Source organism: Phyllostomus discolor, chromosome 7 (genome assembly GCF_004126475.2).
Source record: "Phyllostomus discolor isolate MPI-MPIP mPhyDis1 chromosome 7, mPhyDis1.pri.v3, whole genome shotgun sequence".
Classification (NCBI taxonomy): domain Eukaryota; kingdom Metazoa; phylum Chordata; class Mammalia; order Chiroptera; family Phyllostomidae; genus Phyllostomus; species Phyllostomus discolor.
Window position 1 is genome coordinate 134156819 of NC_040909.2, and position 20631 is coordinate 134177449.

General features: G+C 60.0%; 1 protein-coding gene across 1 annotated transcript in view; it reads left to right on the forward strand.

Moving 5' to 3' along the window:
* The window catches only part of TG (thyroglobulin), a 200486-nt gene that overhangs the window by 30027 nt on the left and 149828 nt on the right, over positions 1–20631 (forward strand). The window contains exons 18-25 of the mRNA XM_028533893.2: positions 793–947; positions 3872–4028; positions 5384–5608; positions 10545–10694; positions 13357–13527; positions 15530–15646; positions 16175–16290; positions 17464–17572. Coding sequence (XP_028389694.1) covers positions 793–947; positions 3872–4028; positions 5384–5608; positions 10545–10694; positions 13357–13527; positions 15530–15646; positions 16175–16290; positions 17464–17572 — 1200 coding nt within the window. The remainder of the gene's footprint in view (positions 1–792; positions 948–3871; positions 4029–5383; positions 5609–10544; positions 10695–13356; positions 13528–15529; positions 15647–16174; positions 16291–17463; positions 17573–20631) is intronic.

A 20631-nucleotide genomic window follows, 5' to 3' on the forward strand; every position in this document is an offset into this window, starting at 1 on the left:
TCGGCAGGGCTCCTGTCCTGCCCCGCCACGAGCACACTGCCACGTGCGCTGGCTGGGAGGCAGCCCCGGGCTCTGGCTGCGCTGCCTGGGCAAAGGCTGGCATCATTACTCAGCCAGGCAAGGCAGGGGTGGGCGCTGGGACTGGCACAGGGCTCTGAGTGGCTGGCAGGGTGTCCAAGGACAGTATTTGTTGCAAAGCATTCTGGGATAGAGAATGCAATCCAGAAGAAGTCCAGATACGATGTGGACAAATAAAGTGGATTGTCACCCTGACTATGACGAAATGGCCTGAGCTGAGGTCCAGAGTGGATTTAGAGCAAGGGACCTGGGACTTGGGAGGAGAGAGGCGTGGGTCTCGAACTCCAAAAGCCGAGTACAGGGCTGCTGTGTACGGGGTGCGGGTTGTGCACTGAACAACCGTGGGGCACGCCTTTCCCTTGGGCTGTGGTGTCTGCTCTTAACTGGCAAAACCACACGGCGTTGCCCTGTTGGATGCAAGATAGCATGGAAGCTCTTCCAAGAAGGATACTAGGACCCCCAGTATGGGAAGCAGCCTGGTTAGAGACTGAGGCAGGGGGTGCTGGTTGTGTGTGCTAAGCAATCTCAGAGCCAGCTGTCAGGCTAGGAGGTACTTAGGCTCTGAGGATGACAATGCAAGATGGCAGTGCTTGCATGTTCCAAACTAAATGAAGGAGGGTCGTTTCTACAGGGGAAAAAACAAACAAACAAGGGACAGCAAAGGGTCCCACAGGACTGTCACCCGCGCCTGCTGACCTCTGACACTCCCTGCAGGGCTGCAGCTGTGGCAGGTCCTGCAGACCGGAGCTCAGTTCCAGCTCCGGCTCCCGCTGGGCAAGACGTGCAGTGCGGACTATGCGGGCCGGCTGCTGGCGCTCCAGGTCTTCATCCTGGACGAGCTCACAGCCCGCGGCTTCTGCCGCATCCAGGTAGGTGCCGGGCCTTCCCCACGGCGGGCCCTGGGACTCAGCTCGGGGTCTCGGTGTCAGAAACCCTCAGCGCTCAAACGAACCTAGAGTTCGACACCCTCTCATTTCGCCAGTGGGGAAACTGAGGCCCAGGAGGAGAAAGTAGCTCGGCCAAGGCCAACGGTGCAGCGGTGGGGGTGCAGTCCAAAGCCTCTCATTCCTGGCCCTTCTCGCTGCGTAAAGATGTCAAACTAGACGTGTGCTGAGCACGTCTCGTGTGCCAGGCACCGTGTGTCCCTTGGCACAGAGGGGTTCATGCAGGCTTCCGAGTGACCCTGTTATTGCCGCTTTGTAGGTCGGGGGAGTGAAGACGAGAGGGTTCAGTGATTGCCCAGGGGCACAGGGCTGGGCAGTGGCAGAGCTGTGATGCCACGGAGTGCAGCCACCGCCCGTGGAAAGAGAGCCTGGGAACCCGGGGCGGGGAGGTAGAGGTGCCCACTCCCTGCGCCGCCGGGACAGATGCGTTTCTTGGCAGACCCACGGGGAGGCATCAGGGGTCCTCCCTGGGCGGAGATGGGTGCCCGCCAGCTGGAAAGACACGGGACCATAAATAACGCACGTCAGGCTTTTAGCCGTGTAGCAGGCACGGGCGATTTGAAGCCACCGGAATTCACAGAGCGAGTCTTCAAGAAAAGTCACTCAACTCAGTAATTCCTCGTTCCGCTCCCAGTTTGCTAATTCATCAGAGCAACTCGTGTTCAGTGCCCAACGCTGAGAATTTCGCAGAACACACGTTTTCACACAAGCAAACCGGAGAGTGTTGATTCTGAAACAAACAGAAACATGTATTGCCCCCTTTGCTCCAAAGAAATGCACGTGACAACAGTCCCGGTGCTCCCTGTTCATTGCCGAGCCCAGCGGTGGGGGACTGTACTTTCCTTTTCTCTGATGACTCCAGCCCGCCAGCCAGCAGGTGCACACAGAGTTTCCTGAAGGCTGTAGAGAGTGTCACCCACGATTACGCATTGCTCAGGGTGTCCAGGTCCGCCCAGGCTCTCTCACACCCGACTGGAAGCGGGAGGACTCGGGACACACCCGGGAGGCAGAGCCGCCTGGATGGCTTAGTTAGCAGACACTGCACTGTGGGGACAGGGAAGGTCGGGGGAGTAAGGTTCAGGCTCGAGGGCCGGGCGTAGACACGGTGCTGCCGTTCCCTGAGATGAGGAAGTTAAACCTCCCACGCGAGGGGTGAAGTACCCCAGAATCCCCAGCCCCGAGAGAGGAGCCCGCTGAAGGCCGATGGGTGAGAGGGCAGCCGGGGCAGGGGCTGGGCGGTGGGGGCCTCCGGGAACAGGTGTCGGGGTGTGACCAGGAGACAGAGGGCCTCTCAGGCCCGGGGCAGGTGTTATTCAGAGGTCAGAGGTGATACACAGGCTTTCGAGTCGGATGGGACCGGTTCAAAGCCTGGTTCCCCTGCTTCCTTCCTGTGTGACCTGGGCCTGGCGTGGCCTGGCGGACCCTCATGTGAGCCGTCTGTGCAGCGAGGCCGGGAGCACCTACCCTGGAGGGTCGGATTCTCTGAGATGCTGTGTGCAGCCAAAGCTCTTGCTTGGTACGCTCTGCTGAGAGGCTGAGGTCACAGGTTCTGGGTTGGCAGGAGTTCGAATCCCAACTCCACCGTTTGTTGGCAGTTCCTCAGCCTCCCTGAGGCTGCTTCCTCATCTGTAATGGGCAGCGACGATAGTCCCAAGGCCACAGCTTGTTTTACAGACTAAACCAGCTCATGGGTGCAGCGCACTTTGGCGCAGGGCCTGACTAGTGGGGAACGCTCAAAGGCGGAGCCCATTGCCAGGCGGGCACCCAGCCGTTTCCCTTTCCGGGACGACAGCATGAACATCACCTTCACCCTGGGTGTGCTGCAGTGCGTGGCACGTGGTACAGCGTGGTGCCAGTCTGTGGCATGGCGTGCCGTGCCGATGGTGTCCTGAAGCACAGGCTGCCCCCCAGAGCCGTCCCCCAGGTGCCTGGAGCGCCCCCTCTCCAGGGTGAGCTGGTGTGGCACTCCGCACCCATCGCCACCCACCCACCCACCCGTCCCAAGGGAGCCCGGGAGTCCCAGACATCCAGGGGGCCCTGGAGGCGGCCGTGCCCAGGCTGGGAGGAGGAGCCAGGCTGCGTGGCCACAGCAGAGGAGCCCGTGGGCGCTATGGTGTGTGAGGGAGAAGGGCTGTGTCCCTCCTGCTGGGTGTGCCTGTTGTGAGCACGTTTGCCGAGTGGGCCGAGGTCGTTTCGCCCTTGAACTGTGGTACCACGGGGTAGGAGCTTCCGGGCTTTGAGACACAGGACACGGGGTTCTCACCCCACTTACGTCCATAAGCCGTGCGACCAAGACAGGTGATCTGCCTTCCCCGAGCCTCGTGTCTCTCAGGTGGGGCAAAGAGGGTAGGAATGCTTCACGCCATGAGGGGAGTCGCCGGGAGGAAGTGCTGGTTGGTTGGCACACTGGCCCCCTGGGGAGGGCAAGGAGAGAGCAAGAGGGTGAGACCGCTCCAGGTTGGTAGGCGACAGCGCCCATCAGCAGGGGGCTCACGTGCCTGGCTTGTCTGGGGTGGGGGCAAGATGAGCAGGTCTCCGTACCGCCCACCAGAACCTTCAGCTTATGCAGAGACCTTCATGGGGCTCCGTCTCGTCCACCTCAAGGCTGCGTCCTTGCAGCAGCCTCCACTGTGGGTACGGCGGGCAGAGCGCACGTCCCGAGGATGGGGGAGGGGTGAGGAACCCCTGATGGCGATGGCCGGGGTGCAGCTGGCAGGCTGCCCCGCCGTCACGCCCTCTCGATGGCCTCGTCCAGCAGCAGCAGCACAGACCCAGGCTGGGGCCTGCCGCGGGCCCAGGAAAGCCGGCTCCCTGCCCTGTTCCTGAGCGGAAGGCGTCTGTCTCCGCAGGTGCCAACCTTTGGGACCCCCGTTTCCATTCCCGTCTGCGACGACTCGGCGGTGCGGGTGGAGTGCCTGAGCGGGGAGCGCTTGGGAGTGAACGTCACGTGGACGTTGCGGCTTGAGGACGTCCCGCCAGCCTCTCTGCCCGATGTGCACGACGTGGGTACGTTTCCCGCCTCGCTGCCCTTCCGGGGCTGTGCTGCAGGGTCTCCGGGCCCCAGGTTCCTCCTCGGGCGGGCGGGGCGGTGAACTCAGGGTGCCTTCCCGTGGGCCTCCGGTGAGGGCTGCCCCCGCACCTGGCCCACAGGGGCAGCGGAGTGCAGAACCGGCTGCAAAGATCGGGAGATTTCTGGTCGACAGCTCCCGAGAGGTAAATCGTGTCGCCCGACTGCGTCTCTCTGCACATCTTCTAATTCTCCCCCTGACTTTCTGGGCCCAGAGAGCGGCTGTGGGTGCGAAGAAAGGGTGGGAGGGACTGGCGGGGAGGAGTCTCTGCTGGTTCGTCGTCCACGCCCCGCCCACTGCGGGCGGTAAACCTCCTGAGACCGCTCGGCTGCCGAACCCGTCCCCACGCTGCCCGAGCAGCAGGGCGGCTGCAGTAAGGACGAGCTGGGAGAGGAGAAGGGTCTGTGGAGAAGCGTTGGGGAGTTAACGATACCCCGAGGGTCAGGACTGGCCGGGGCTCACCTTCGTCCTGTGAGGGGGGCTTCTGGAAGAGGTGGCCTGGGTGCCAGAGGTGGAAGGGCGACTGTGTCCGCCCCCCTCACCCCCGAGCCTGATGCATTAAGGGTTCCCTTGTCTTCCTCCGCAAGGAGCCCGATAACTGGGGTCTGTTTGGAGCTTCAAAAGGCAGAGGTATTTCCTCCCAGCGTCGGGCCTTGGCCGGCTGTACGACAGCCTGCCGTGACCGTTCCTCGAGTGCCAGGGCCCCGCCCAGCTCCAGCTGTGGGGCTCGTCCTCCCTTGTCCTGGGACGCACTCGCCGTGAGGTGCTGGAGGCCCCTCGGCAAACACAGAGGCGGAAGGATTCCTCGTCCCCTGGGGGCTCTGTCTTTGCTTGGGGTGGCCCATCACACGTTCTCTCTCGTCACCGTCAGCAGCGGCGGCGAGAGGGGCGGTTCCATCGTGCAGCCGGGGGAAGGAGGCTCAGAGGTGGCGCGCCTCAGATTAGTAACCGAAGTAGTGATGTCCGGTGCCAGCGGGGATCACGTGGCACATGTGGGTTGGAGGGCTAGCTGGGCTTCCGACTCTGCGTGATCTTGGGCCAATCGTCCTCTTCTGTGGGTCTCAGTTTCCCCCTCTGTGCAGTGCAGCCCTGGGTAACGCCCGAGTCTCCTTCCCCCTCTGTGCAGTGCGGCCCTGGGTAATTCTTGTGTCTCTTCCCCCTCTGTGCAGTGCAGCCCTGGGTAACACCCGTGTCTCCTTTTGGTGTGGACGCTCCTAGTGGCTCTGCCCCGGGTCCCCCTGGTCCCCGCAGAGGACAGTGAGCTGACACTGCCGCCCGTCCCGTGTCTTGCAGAGGAAGCCTTAGTGGGCGAGGATCTGGTCGGGCGCTTCGCAGACCTGATCCAGAGTGGGACCTTCCAGCTCCACCTGGACTCCAAGACGTTCCCCGCAGACACCTCCCTCCGCTTCCTCCAAGGGGACGGCTTTGGCGCCTCTCCCGGGACACGATATGGGTGCTTGGAAGGATTCCAGCTCATCTCAGCCGCCGGCAGTGCCACTCAGGACCCCCTGGGGTGCGGTAGGTCCATCTCCCCCCCCTCCCGCCCCCGATCTCTGTTACTGAGCCGTGGGAGGCCGCGGGAAAGGCCACCGGTGGGCTCAGGGCGTGGGCACGCAGAGCGGAGAGCTGTTCACTTGTGTGTTGGGAAGTTGTTCAGTCCTCCGCTGCGTGTGCACGCGTGGGCAGGTCTTGACCACCCAGCAGGCAGCAGCTGAAGCTGGAGGCACAGGTGGCGGGACAGAAGGAAGAACCCGATGACTGACGTGATCCCTTCCCCTTGGCTCTTGATAAGCCCGGACCGTGGGGTCTGGGCTGTGCTGTCTTTGTGACAAAGGCCAGGGCCTGCCCTGCGTGCTCCGTGAGATTTCTTAGTCTGGCTGTGGCGACGTGTTGCTGGCCAGAGGGCCGTCGATGAGCCCAGGACCCGACCGCTCCGGGGAGTGCTCCTGGTGGAGGTTGGCGGGGGCTGTCCTTGGCCTTGCACGTCAAAAGCCTTCGGAGCCGTCTTCGCTAGAATGCAGCTGCAGACTCCTTGAATGGGAGCTGCGTGAATTTCCCGTTGCTACCACCGCAAACCGCCACACACTCAGTGGCTTCAGACAGCACGCATTCACGATTTCACAGGTCTGCAGGTTTGAACTCTGACCCGGGTCTCCCTGGGCTGACGTCAAGGTGTCAGCTGGGCGGCCCTCCTCCTGGAGGCCCTGGGCCGCCCTTGACTTTTTCAGCTGCAAGATGTTGCCCGCACGTCCGGGCTCACGGCTGCCTTTCTTGACCTTCAAAGCCAGTGGCGTCACGGCCCTCTGACCATTCTCCCGTGGTCACAGCCCCCTCGGGTTCTGCCTGTCATTTCTCAGCCCCCGCAGTTAAAGACGGCCGATGACCCAGGACGCTCTCCCTGTTACAGGGTCAGCTGATTAGCGACCTTAATTCTTTCTGCAACCATACTGTCCCTTTGCCATGTAACTGAACACAGTCTCGGGTCCCATGGATGAGGATGGGGACAGCTTCGGGGGCCACTGTTCCGTCGGCTACAGAAACTTCCAGGATCTCATGCAGAAAAGCCTTGCTCCCATGTGACACGAGACACAGAGGCATTTGTGCTGTGATTGAGGGAGGTGCTTTTCCGTTGTTTGTTTACGTTGGTTGCAACACAAGAGCTGCATGGCCTTCCTTTCCTCTCACGACATCCACGCCAAGTTCTAAACTCCATGCGGAGCTTAAGGTGCAGCCAAACCTTCACACCAACACCAGCCACACAACCGCTTCACACCAGCGTTTCTAGAGGATTTGCCATTTGAATACACCTTCCCAAGCAGTTCACCCTCCCAGAGCCCCCGGTGGCAGGGAACGGCCCCATGCGGCAGATGGAGAGGTTGAGGCTCACACGAAATGAGGTCATGCATGCGGTGAGCCCAGAGCAGGGGGGACTCAAAGGAGGGACTCAGGTTCCCGCAACCAGAGGTCTGTGGGCGAGGGACCCCAGCTCCTCTGGGACCAGAGCGGCCTGACACAGAGGACAGGAACCGACGGAGGGAGTGGGTGGCACCACCTGCCGGGGTGGGGGAAGCGGGGTCACGGGGATGAAGGTGTGCTCTGGCACCTGCCGCCGGGTCCCCCGACTCCCCGGGGAGGGCCCTGGGCTCCACTGCCCGTCTCTGAGGTGAGTGGGGGGTGGGGTGGGCGTGTGTGGCCAGAGCTGCTTCTCTAGTCACTGCAGGGAGAGCGGGCAGAGGGGTCTGGGAGCCCCACTCTGAGGCTCGCTGACTCAGGTGCGCCCTCTGAAGGGTGGAGCAGCAGGAGGTGGAGGACGTGGGTGCCAGTGAGGGGTCAGGGCAAGGCACCTGTTCTGCCTGTGCCTTGAAGCAAGTCCCGTTCCCTGGGGGGATGCTGGCAGGGCTGGGGGAGGCGGGGAGAGGGTTGGGAGGTGGGGGCCCGTGTCCTGTATAATAAAGGAGCTAGACTGGAGCTCTGATCCCAGGCTTCCCTCTGCAGAGCCAGGTTACTAGGTTATTAGTTCCTGTCTGCCAGGACGGGTCCCCCAGCTCAGCTGGGAGTTAAGGGGGGGGGGAGCTGAGACTGCTTCCCGGAGGGGGAACACCTGTGTGTGTTTCGGCCAGAGCTGGCCCCAGGGTGGCGGGCTTCAGAGAGAGCAGGAGCCCCAGTGGGGGTCCCAGGGGAAGGGCGAATGGGGGTTTTCCCTGGGCTACGCGAATCTAGGGCAGGAGTTGGGGATCTTTCTCCTTAAACGGCCAGGTAGCTTCGTTGCCAGTAGGCTGTGCTGAGATGGAAATTCAGCGTCTCTGACGCCAAACCTTTGTCCCGTCCTCTGCACCGCACGTCTCCTGGCTCGGCCAGGGGTTCCGCGGTGAGATCACACCGCGGTTCCTCCCTCTGTCCTCACCGGCTCCCTTTCCGTCTCAGGCACACCTGCAACACGGCTGTGAGGCTGCAAGCAGAACGTTGTCCTGTGCAGACGGGGCCGCGTCTCTGTGACTGCCTCGGGGCTCATCGGGGTGACCCCCTCGGAGGGCGGTGGGGACGGCCACCTCCATGACTCCCGTTGGCCTGGTGGCCTTAATCCAGGGACCGGAAACCACGGGGGCTTGGGGCTTCGCTTGCAGCTCCAGTGGGTCAGTTACGTTCACCCTGTGGCCTCAAGGCCAGTCCTGCGGTTTCCTGGAATTACCAGCTGGCAGCCGGCATGCCGGGCTGGCCCGTTAAAGAGGATCCCAGGGAAATCATCTGGGTTTCCATTTTCCATTCTGGAGGACATTAGGTTTTATTTATTCACTACAGGTTCTTATAGTGGAGCTAGTTCTCTATGGGATTTTTCTGCAGAAATATGTCATCTTTCCTTCCCTCTACCCTCTCCTCCTTTTTTCCTTCTGTGCATTCACCCATCCATCCATCCAGGCTTTCAATGTGTAAGTCTATGTCAAAACCATGTTACGTTCTCAGGGAAGCAGAATCGTAGCTCTGCTTTCAAGGAACTGACGGCCTGGGTGGAGAGAGGGACATGAAAAGAGCTGGAACGTCCCGTGAAAGAGCTCCGTCCGCCCCAGGCTGGCAGCCAGGGAGGGAGGGCTCGCTGTGGGGACAAGGCTGGCGTGAACTTGGAGGGCGAGTTGCAGCTGCTGCTCGACAAGAGCGGATAAGCAAGGATGTCTGTGCACGTGTTTGTGTGCGTACACGTGCTTCTGTGTGTGTGCTTGTGTGTGTGCACACACCCATCTGTGTGGAGGCTGCTAAAGACATCCCAGAAATGGAGATTCGTGCAAGAGCAGGGAGTCATGAAGTGCTGTGGCTTCATGGGGACCCTACACGTGACTTACGTGGCTGGAGAATGGGGTGTGCGGGAAACGGGGCAGGACGTGGGGCCAGAGCGACAGGCAGGGACCAGAGTGGGTGTCCTTGGGGCACAGCCAGGGGCTGGGACTGGTGGGGAGGCACCGTGGACGAGTTCTAAGTCGGGAAGTGGCGGCGCCAGGCATGGCATTGAGCGGGGCAGGCTGGGGGTGGAGAGCCATGATGGCTTCTCGCAGATACCTCCTGCAGCAGAAGGTGGGTTGTCACGGTTGCAGGACGAGGGGACCGAGCTGGCGTGACCAGATGCTCTGTGGAACTAGCAAACACAAATAGGCCACGGCGTCTGGTTTTATGGAGGAGCGAATGGAGGCCGTTAGAGGCTTCCAGTGACTGTCACGGAGGGGCTTAACTGAAGGGCGAACGCCCCGTGGTTGCCGTGGACTCGGGGGTCTTTGAGAGGGCCCACCTGCCAAGGGAAGGACGACAGTAATACAGCCGCTGCCTCGTTCTGGCTTATACACGAGGCCTCCCTTGGGTGGACAAGACCGTCGATGTCCCGATGCAGAGGAACAGAATGCACACCCCCGCGCATCGCCCCGAGGCCTGCCCCTGGCCGAGCCTGCAGACCCTTCGCCCGCGCCTCGGACCCGGAGGCAGGCGGCGCAGGCGGGCCGAGCAGGGTTTGTTTTCCTCCAGCCGGGAATTTGGAGACCGCCTGGAAACACAGCCCCGGCGCTGGGGTGAAAACACCGAGGAGATCAGCAGCCTGACTCATAGGAGGAACGAAACCACCGTTCCTGCGCGAGGCCGTTCACTGCTCCGCACCGGCGGGAAAGCACGGCGCTCGGTTTCCAGGGCGTATCTCGGGTTTCTGGTTGACTCAGCCGTGCCGGGGTGAGCACGTGCGAGCGAGCGGCGGGAGTCGTGAAGTCAACATCGGTTTCGTCCTAGCTCGCCCCACACCCGTCTGTACTGGCTGCCTGGTCAATGGAAGTTGGTTGCAGTGGTGGATGGAGGAAAAGAAGGCTTCGGTCTGGGGAGAATGGGGCTCAAGTCCGAAGTCATTTGTCCCCCACCCTGGGCTCCACCGTGCCCTTCACTTCGGGAAATGTTCCCGGGGTCGCTCACGGTGCACTTCACCTTTCACGTTGTTCTCCAGCGCTGCCTCTCCCCTTTGTCTGCTAAGCTCTGCCTCCACAGCTGGCTTTGTGTGGCTTATTTCCTTCCCATTCTGTGGGTGATCCGAACCCACGCCTACCTCGGGACCTTGGCATTGGCCTGGAAGTCCCTTCTTCGCCCGAGACCTTTGCCTGGGGTGCCTCTCATCATGCGTCTCCGGCGCCACCGGTCAGAGGGGCCCCTGCTCACCAGCACGCCCTCCTTCCTGTTTCACCTGACCCGTCTCTGGAATTCTTGTCTGACCCCCTCTTGTCCTACTGGCCTGTCCCCTCCTGCGGGGCAGGACCCTGTCTGCCTCCTCCGCGGCTTGCCCTTGGCCATCGGCGGGCCCTCCACGCACGTGTGTGAGAGGGGCGAGGTCTGGTACGACCTGGGGGTTCCGTGTGCAGGCCCTGCGTGCGGCGAGGCGTCCCCTGTGAAGCAGGTGTCTCGTCTGTAACGTCATTTCCCTGTTTATCTCTTCTAGCCAAGTGCCCCGAAGGAAGCTACTCTCGGGAGGAACAGTGTGTGCCCTGTCCTGTGGGGTTCTACCAGGAGCGGGCAGGGAGCGTGGCCTGCGTCCCGTGTCCCCGGGGCAGAACGACTGTATCCGCCGGAGCTTTCCGTCAGACCCACTGTGAGTCCTGCGGGGCCCCGCCTGGAAACACAGACCTCGCGGTGCGCCGGGGCCCCGGGGTGCGAGGCCTCCACCTCGGCACCATTGGAATCTGGGGCCGATGATTCTTCATTTTGGGGGCGGGGGGCTGTCCCTTGTAGGGCGGGGTGTGCATTCGGCAGTGTGACTGGCCCTTACCTGGTAGATGTCAGAGGCGCGCCTCTGCCCCGTGCCAAGTTCTAATGACAGCCGGACGTGCCTCCAGGCATCGCCACGGTGTCTTGCACGGGAACGGCATCGCCCACCATGGAAAACCACGTGCCCACCGGGGGCCGGGGCCGGGTGTTCCCCGGGTGCTGTCTCACGCAGCCCTCCCTGCTCCCCTCCCAGGGAAATAGCGAGAGCTGACCTTTCCCAGACCAGGAGGTTAAGGCTCAGAGAAGCGACTGAGCCAAAGTCACTCAGCTAGTGACGTGGCTGGCTTTCGGTCTTGGCATCTGAAACCTCTGATTTTCCCGCCGGCCTTGTCAGAGTGAAAAGTGAAAGACAGTTTCCACCTCCCGGCCTCGCCGCTGTGTGGTTCTAGGGCCTGTCGCCCTGTCCTCTCCTTGGGACTGTGTGTGCTCGCAGGCTTCCCGTATGTCACGTGACTTCTCCTGGCCTACTTACGTGACAGTCACCTGGGCGATGTTGGGTTTTTCCCATTGCCCGGGACTCGTGACTTGCCTTGTGCGTGGTGTTTTTTTTTTTTTTATGTTAGCCTGAAATTGTGTCAACAAGAGGAAAAGTGTTATTGCTTAAAAACAGAAGAGCGCCTAGAATTTGAAAATAATTGAGAGAGATCAAGTCACCTTCCCTGATAAAGGCAGTTTCCTTGGTCAGGAGAGCAGGGTGGAAGTGGGGCGGCAATCCTGAGAAAGCAAGAGGAGTTTGGGGCCAGGAGTCTGACCTTCCCCTGGACAGACAGTCCTCAGCAGGTGCGCCCTGCCCTTGACATCGGGGCACTGCACCCCGTGCGTCCACGGCGACCCCGGCCTCTGTGGTTTGGGTGGTGTGAGGGGCTGTCACACTGACCCTTGCCGATGGAGGGGTGCTACCCGCGTGACAGGGGCCAGAGGGAGGGGCCGAGACGAGGTCCCAGGCAGCCCCTCTCACCCCCTGCCCTCCCCCTTCCTGGGGCTGTCATGCAGACCGAGTCGGCTCCCTTCTCTGAAGGTCAGCTTCCTCGTTTGTCACACGAGGCCAGTGCTACGACATCATAGAGTGGTCATAAAACACGTCGTTGTCAAGTTCAGGCTGCTGTGCACACATTACCAGGGGCCGCGTGCCTTCAGCAACCAACGCTGATTGCTCATGGTTTCGGGGGCGGGAGGCCCCGGACCTGCGTGCCAGTGCGGTTATATTCTTGGGGTGCATGCGTGCAGAGTGAGGGGCCTCCCGGGTCTTCCCCTTCTGCTGGGGTGCCAACTCCGTCATGGGGATTCCACCTCGATGACCTCACCCACCCCTCATCGCCTCTCATCCCCAAATACCGTCACCACACTGTGGTTAATGGCTTCACCCCATGAACTAGAGGAGACAAACATTCTGTCCTCAGCGGAGTGGAATCCTTTGATGTGTTTACGATAAACAGTGAGCACTCGCCCCCACCCCACTGTGGGGACGAGCTCTGGCAGGATTCCACGCAGCAGGGGAGGGCTGTCACGTGATTACACTCCCAGGCATCTCAACTCACAGCTGAGATTTCAGCCGTGGGTCCCCAGGGCTGGGGGCGGGGCCTATGCTGAGGGTGTGTTCACACCTCTGAACATCGCCAGGACTCCTTAGCTCCGCCCTTCTGCCTGCTGCAGGACCCGGTCTGTGTTCTTAGGTGGAATCGTGTTAGAGAGAAGCACAGGGCAGGAGAGGCCGCCCAGTTTTAAATGATGCCAGGAGATTCTATTCCACGGGCTTCCTTTTGTGTTGGGATAACTTTCAGTTTAGCTAGGAAACTTTCAGATAGCTAGGATTTCAGTTTCTCTACACGGGTAAGGTCTGTGTTATAATTCTCACTTGAAAACATTTTTCTCCTGTTTTCTAACCTTGCGGGTCCACCGGGTGACTTCCGAGGTTCTGTTAACAACCAAGTAGCTGCTGATTGAGTGAGAAATGAGTTCATGTATAGCATGAATGGCATATGAAGCATGTTATTTAAAGAGGAGCCTCTGTATCTCTTGGCAAAACACATTGTTGTCAGTGGTTAGTCACATGGCTGATTGTGTTGAGAGAGAGAGAACTGGGCATGAGCCAAGTCTCTGGGCTGTGGTGGAAGGGGGTCTTCCACCTACCTCCCAGCAAGGGTCCTGGGGGACCCGTCCGTCCAGGCCTTCCCTTCTGAACTTCACACGCTTGCCTCCTTCCTGCCAGGTACGTCCTGGAAAAGCAAGACAAGTAGAGATTCCTTCCCTGTCCTCCAGATGTTAGGAGTCTGATGGAAAAAAGAAAACATTTCAGTACACTGTAGTGTAATGGATGTCACACGTGGTCAGGGTGGAGTCACCGACGAGTTTTAAGCCGGAGAGTGTCCGGCTCAGACCTGTGACTTGCATGTCTGACCAGCGATTGGGCGCCCGGGAGGCTGAGGGGCGGGACCCCAGAGGCCTGTCACCGATCGTTGACTGCTGTGTCTGTGTCTTGGTTCCAGGTGTCACAGACTGTCAGAGGAACGAGATGGGCCTGCAGTGTGACCAGGACGGCCAGTACCGAGCCAGCCAGAGGGACAGGGACCGGGGGAAGGCCTTCTGTGTGGACGACGAGGGGCGGAGGCTGCCGTGGTCAGAAACAGAGGCCCCGCTCACAGATGCCCAGTGTCTGAGTATGTGCAGCCCCGAGACCAGCCTCATTCCCGGGGCAGGGGGGGCGCTCTCTGGGGCCTCCTGGGAGGGGACCGAGAGGTGGGAGGCATCTGTCTCCAACTTTTATGTAAAAAACGTTAATCTATGTAGAAGTTGGAAGAATAGTAGTAGGATGAGCAAATACCTACCACCTAGATCCAACAATCATTCGCATTTTGCTCTTTCGTTCTCTCTCTTATTTTTAATCGTTGGAAAGTAAGTCTTAGATGCCATAAAACTTCCCCCCGCAATACCTGTGAATGCATGAGAAAAGAATCTAAAAAGCTAATCTTCTGAGGCTTGCTTTTTTTTCGTGGGCTGCTTGCCTCCAAAGAATTGGTCAGCATGTTTTCCTTCGGTGGGGTGTTGTGGAAAGACAGGAGGGCCAGGCCTGGCCTGGTTCCATAAGTTACTTGCTGGGCCGCCCAGAGCAGGCTGCTCCACTTCTCTGGTCCACAGGCCCCGCCATGGCCTCCTGAGAGGCTGAGCGGGCCAAACCCGCTCTTGCTCGTGGAGTGGTGGGAGCAGGGGCAGAACTAGTGTTATCCCAGTGGCGCCCTCTGCTGGCTGAGTAGTCTCGGGCATATCACTTGCCTTCAGCAGTTTCCTTGCCTGTTAGTGGGGATCCTGTCGGGGAGCTGAGTGTGTTAGCAATGGCATGCCTAACAGGTAGTGCGTATCTCGGAATGACCAGCAGTCTCGGTACTGGTTGCCTTGTCTCCTCATCTGCTAACCAGGGAGCAGGCTGAGGCAGTCTGCAAGGGCCTTCCGTCCTACCCTCCCGTCTTCAGAGCTCCACTCCACCTTTGCGGAGTCGCCTTCCGCTGCTCGAAGGCCGTGGCTCACCTTTGCACGCCCGAGAGCAAGCCCCGGCTGCCGGCGCCGCTCAGCTGTCTGGGGGGGGGGGGGCGTGCATGGGCTCACAGGGTGCCAGGCCTGTGCCAGGCGGTCTCTCCAGGCTGTCACGTGGAAATGTCACAGGGCGAGGGGGCAAGGGGCAGATGTCGTCACCCCCATCGTTTAGTTGAGGACAGCGAGGCAGAGTGTTTCAGTGACTTTTGACCAGGTGCGTGTCTGGCCCTTAAACCCATTCCTTCCGTTGAGAGATCCGCTCCTGCCTGGATTTATCTGTTTCCTTACTAGACAGACTTGCACATGCACACTTGCACACACACCACACACGCACACTCACGCACGTGGCCAGACTGCTCTCTAGGGAAGCTGGTGCTGCTGATCACATAAAACACCTGAAAACGCAAGTGAGAACAGCTCATCTCCTAATGCCCAGACCCGTCATTTCTCTCCAATAGCAAAGCACCGCAGAATCCCAAGGATCCGTGTGTATCTGTCCCACTGGGCAGATTTGCAAACCCAGTGGAAGTCATCAGTTTTTCCCATCATTCCTCTCCTTGGGCAGACACAGCAGCCGGGGGAGTGAGAGCTGGAAGGGTTTAAGGGTGCAGGCCGGCAGGTCGCTGCTGTCCTCCACGACCTCGGGCCTGGGAACTCCTGGCCATGCTGGGATCGCCCCAAAGTGCTTGCATCGCAACGTCAGCCCCCTCCGAACCCTGTTGGAGGATGGCAATGCGCACTCAGTCTACTGAGCCACACCAGCCAGGGCTAAAAAGAAAATTTTCATCAAAAAAAAATTACAAGATATAATTGGTGCCTAGAGATAAGGATGGGGAAATATCCCTTTAGATAGAAAATCACCTCCCATGAGCAAGGATGAGTTGTGAGGACCAATGTGACACTGAAACTTTCTCCTTACTTCCTGCCAGTGAGATAGAAAGGTAGAGACAGAAGTCACAGCTCTCATTGTCACACAGAGGGCAGCGTGCTGGGCCGAACTGAGAAGGGAGTCTCCCCACGGGACGTCTGTGTGGCCAAGGGCCGTGACGGGCAGGCGACTTCTTGATCTGGCACCAGTTTTGGCTCCAAGGCCCCGGCATCAGAGTTCACGAGTCTCACATTGTCTTCCAGCGATGCGGAGATTTGAGCAGGTTCCAGGCTCTAAGGTGACGTTCGATGCCGACGCGGCCACGGGAGTCAGGTCCGAGGTTCCGGGTTCCGAACCCCCGCTGGCTCGGTGCTTGGCAGGTACGGGGTGTGGGGAGCGGGCCCCTGGGGGTGGTACTGAAACATGTTCTGCTGATCGATCTGCAAGGCAAATCGAACAAACCACTGAAGCTGTCACGAAAAATACACTTTATCCAAGCACTTTGCCATCAGCTGGTCCCCCAGAGGTGCGCTTAACTCAGAATTTCACGTCAGGGTTTATGGTGCATCCACTGTGGGCCGAGGTCAATGTGACACCGCAGACGCGGGAGCGGAATGCACGGCACTGGTTCCTTGTGGAGCCACGTGTCTGAGCCGGGCGCGCCGTCTGCCTGTTGTGACAGTGAAGCCAGAGAGGGCAGGGACAGCTGCCGTTCGTTGACGGAGCCCGTGTCTGTGTATTTCATACCCCGCAGTCAGCTATGGGCAGTCGTTGTTGTTCCGTGTTGCAGGCGAGTGTGTGTGTGTGTGGGGGGGGTGTGGGGGACAGGCTGTGGGGGTATGTGTCCATCTGTCCTCAGCATCGCCGGGGTGGGGGGACAGACGGGTGACAGTCTCTGGTGCTTGCAGACTGCGCCTCGGATGAGTCCTGCAGTTTCCTCACGGTGTCCACGGTGGGCCCAGACGTCTCGTGTGACTTCTACACTTGGACGAGTGACAACATCGCCTGCACAGCTTCCGGTCAGGTGAGTCGTGGCCGCCAGGTGGCACGCCTGTCTCCCCTGTGCCTGTCGGACGCGCTCTGATCGAGTCCACACCAGGCCAAGCGGGCAAAGGAGCGAGACCGCCCGTAGCTGACCCCATGTTACCTCCATTTCCTGAAAGCGATGAGACTCTGGAAAATTGAACATCAGCGGCACACCTGCGATGGCTCACGGTGCCACGGACTCGAGGCGCGCTCCCCTGAGCAGTGTCACCTCCCGACACGGGGGTCAGGAGGGAATGTCAAGGACGAGTGGCCCATCTGCTCCCACCAGCCTACTCACGGGGCGCCCTGGGTCCCTCTGAGTCCCGGGCCCTGGCAGGCACTCCTTCCATCGTAGAAGGGTGGCTGTGGCTCACGCAGAAAACAGCTACACTTTAGTTAGAGCCGCGTGAGACGGCTGCTCCTGTGAGTCGAAGCTGGTAGAACGTCAGCAGTTCCATCGTTCCAGAGAATCAGGGCAGGCGGGCCTGCAGCAAAGCCACGCACGCTCCCGTCTCCGAACTCTCTGGGCCCTCGACCCACGCAAACCTGCATTTTGCTCCCCAGCTCCTTCTGGGTCCATTCAGGAAATTTCTGTGCATTATAAGCATCTTTTTTTTGTTTGTGTATATGCTAACACTGTACAATGTGTATTTTTCTCTCCTGTATCTTAATAATTAACCTTGCTCTTTCTAACGGCACATACCAGTCCCTTCTGTGGATGTACATAACTCGGCTTACCTCCGTGAAGGGCACTGGTTAGCCGCTGTGCAACATCAGCAGCAGGAGCACCCTGCATGCGCTTTATGCTGCACCTGTGCTCACGGGTGAGTGTGTTTTCATGAGCGACATCCAGGAGGCGCACAGGCGGGGGCGGGCCACTTCGTGTCAGCCCTCTCCTAGCTCCCCCTTCTCGACAGAATGTGTCTGTCCCGCCTGTGTCTTCACCCTCTCTCGAGGGGCGTGTGTCTTTGCAGCTGACACTCGGGACTTGGGGCTGCAGTGGCCGGCTCACTGTCGATGTGCCCCAGTAGACCCAGAGGAAATCCCTAGGAGGGGTCTTTCCTCTGTATCTTCGTCAGCCCAGGGCCTCGCCCGCCCTGGGTAGGGCCGATGCATGTTTGCTGGATTAGCTCTCACAGAATGTGGTAACGCAGCCTCTTCGCATCTCCAGCAAGAAGACGCACTGGGGAACTCGCAGGCCGCGGGCTTCGGTGGTCTCCGCTGCCAGGTGACAGTGAGGAGCCGGGACCGGGACGCGCTGGCTGTGTATCTGAAGAAGGGTAAGTGGGCGGGACGGTGGCTCTGGGCTCTGTAGCTGGCCCGGCTGACGTTAGGAGCCGCCTCCCAGCAGGCAGGTCCAGGAGGAGCCAGACCGCCCCCCACACTGCTGTGCACACACGGAGCCCGCTTCCCTGCCCCCCTTCGCTCCTTTGCTCCTGGGGCAGCCTCGTCTCCCCTGTCCTCTTCAGAAAATCAGCTGCTAGGGACCTTCCATGTTGCTGGCATCAGTGCCGTGTGCTTGAGCCTCACACAGGGACGGGGAGCACCGTTCTGCGGGGAGAAACTGCGGTGCAGAGCAGGTGCCGAGGCTGCGGGCGGCTCCCAGCGGAGTCCAGACCGTGTGCCTGCCCAACCCCGGGAGGCTGCCTGCACCCTGGGATGTCTGGGCACCCGGCTCCTGCAGCCGGGCCTCCCGGGCCCCCTCTGCATGGAGCTTCGCTGTCTGGACCTTTCATTTCTGCCCCCCCCCCCCCCCCCCGAAGCAGTGGGACCCTCCCACAACCCGTCCAAACCTCCAGGCCCCTCCTCTCAGGGAGGCCGGAGCAGCCGGGCCTGGGCCAGACTCTCAGCAGCCAGGGCGTCCGTGTTTAGTGGTGCACAGCTCCCTGCCCATACACTTTCTCATTCCATCCAGGCAGAAATTTCTGGAGGAAGGCCTAAAGAGGATCGTAATTCTCATTTTACCGATGAGGAAACTGAGGCTTAGAGAGATTGAAAGTTGCCTAGGGGCACACCGCTAGTAAATGGGGAGCTGGGTGTAAACCCAGGTATGTCTGAGTTCCCCAGTGCAGCTCACGGAGGGGCGGGCATGGAAATGCAGCAGCGAGGTCTCCTGGAACCCCGCAGCCCATGCCCTGTCTTGCTGGCCTCCGGCCTCCTGTCTGTCAGGCTGGGAGAGTGCCTGCGATGCAGGGGCCTGCGCCCTGGGCCACAGCTGGCACTGCCCCGTAAGCTGTGAAGCCGCCCCCAGTCCCTGCACCCCTGGCCGCCCTTCACGCGGCCAGGGTGAGGACGCTGGAGCTGCCTGCCCGGGTTGTCCCAGCTCTGCCACACACCAGCCGTGTGCCCTGTGATCTGGGGCCACGTTCCTGGACTTTCTAGGCTTTTGTGTTTCCTATCCAGTAGGACAGGTGTCACTAGTCATGAGAGGATGACCCGTGTGAGGCTTTCGGGACAGTGTTTGGCATGTGGAAATAGCAGGTGCGGGCAATTTCTACATTTGTTTTCGTGCTTGCTGGCATGTTTCCCAATGACCCAGGGCTAAGGCTGGGGACTGGAAGACAACCCAGGGGGTCTGGACCCCTGTTCAGATGAGAGGTGGCAGAGTGGCATTCTCTCAGGTCCGTAACTCAGGGCAGGAGGCCTGGCTCCCAGCAGCTGCAGACTTGAGCCGCAAACAGCAAGCGGGGACAGTGACGCCACCCAGCCGCAGCCTCATCTGACCTCAGTCCCCGGTGGGGACGAGCGTTTGTGTTTGTGTCTCTGGTCCTCCTTCCACCCCCCGCCCCTGTGCTGTGTGGGAGGCGGCTCCCCGGGCCCGCGAGTCCGGGGGAGCGCGGGCTCTCCGACCTGCAGCCGGGCCCCTGGGGCTCCTGCCCGGGGCTCTTCCCCTTCAAGGCAGCGGAGCAGACAGACGAGGTTCCAACAAGGAAAACAGATGCAGCGAGCAGCCCCTCTCGATTTCCTTTTCCAAACGATACCTTGGCCTTTCGTCACGTTTTTTGAAAATGCAATTATATTTCTTTTTAAGTGTTTGCTATTTCCCCCTCCTTCTCCTCCCCTGAACGTTTATGCTGTGGGGGAAATTGCAAAGGAAACTGGGAAGCTTCCTTGCTGCCAAACTAATCATGGGCGGGACTGTTTTTTGTTTGTTCCTTTTATTTTTGTCTTTTTGGCTTTTAAAAAATTTTCTGTTTTTTAAGCAGAAAATTTTCTATTTTCCTATTTTTAAAACGTGGAGGCCCGGGCATCCGGGCCCCCAGTGGAGAGGGAAGAGACAGGGGTTGGAGTAGACGGCGTCTGGGATCAGACACCCGCTCCAATCAGGGGTGACTTTTTAAATCCGTCTTTCTGTGCAGTGGGAATAAAAAATGTCACAGTGGAGGGGGAAAGGACACATTTCCCGCATGTCCCCAGCACAGCCTGTGGCAGCTGGGTGGGTAGACACGCACATTCATTCACACGCCTGAGCTTATGTGGCCCCCAACCCCCGGGCCATGGGCCGGTACCGGCGCAGGCTGCTGGGAACCGGGCCGCACAGCGGGCGGTGGGCCTGGATGGGATGCGCTTGAGTCATCCCAGAACCAACCCCCTGACCCTGGTCCTTGGAAAAATTGTCCTTCACTGAACCGGTCCCTGGTGCCAGAAAGGCTGGGGGCCACTGACCTAGAGGGCGAGACAGCTTGACTTGGCGTTTGGAACCAGCCCATCCTCTGTCTGCACGCTCTTCAAGTCTGCAGCCTTGGCCGTGGAGGAGTGGCCATGAGATCTTTCGGAGTCAGAAGAAGACAGTGCTCCAAGGCTCCTCGGAGACTGTGTAGCCCCGTCCCCTCATTCACAGAGCAGGTCCACAAAGAGGGGGCATCAGATGCAACCAGGACCTCAGGGCAAGGCTTAAAGGGGGGACCCTTGAGGTGTAGCTGGGCATTAGTAAAGGTTGAGCAGGGGCTTTGCTGGCTAGTCAGGGAGCAGGGAGGAGTGAGCCGGGCCATGCGGGGAGGAGACACCGGCCCTTTGGAGACCTGAAAGGTTGCTGCTGAGCATCCACTAAGGGCCGGGCTCATGGCTCAGCCTTTTATGTAAGCCTATCTTTTCATCCACTCAAATCCATGAGGGTTACAGGTGGTCACCCCCATTGTGCAGATGGGTAAGCTGAGGCTCTCAGGAACTAGGAACTTGCTAGCCTGGGGTGCTGTAGGAGTTCCCACTCTGGTCTGCCTCGTTCCGCAGCTTGTGCGCTTGGGCCTCATTCTGTACGCTCTGTGCCGGCTCCAGGTGCACGAGGCAGTTCAGAACGGTGAATGCTGGTGGAGGGAGGCCGGGGTGGCGACGAGCCTGG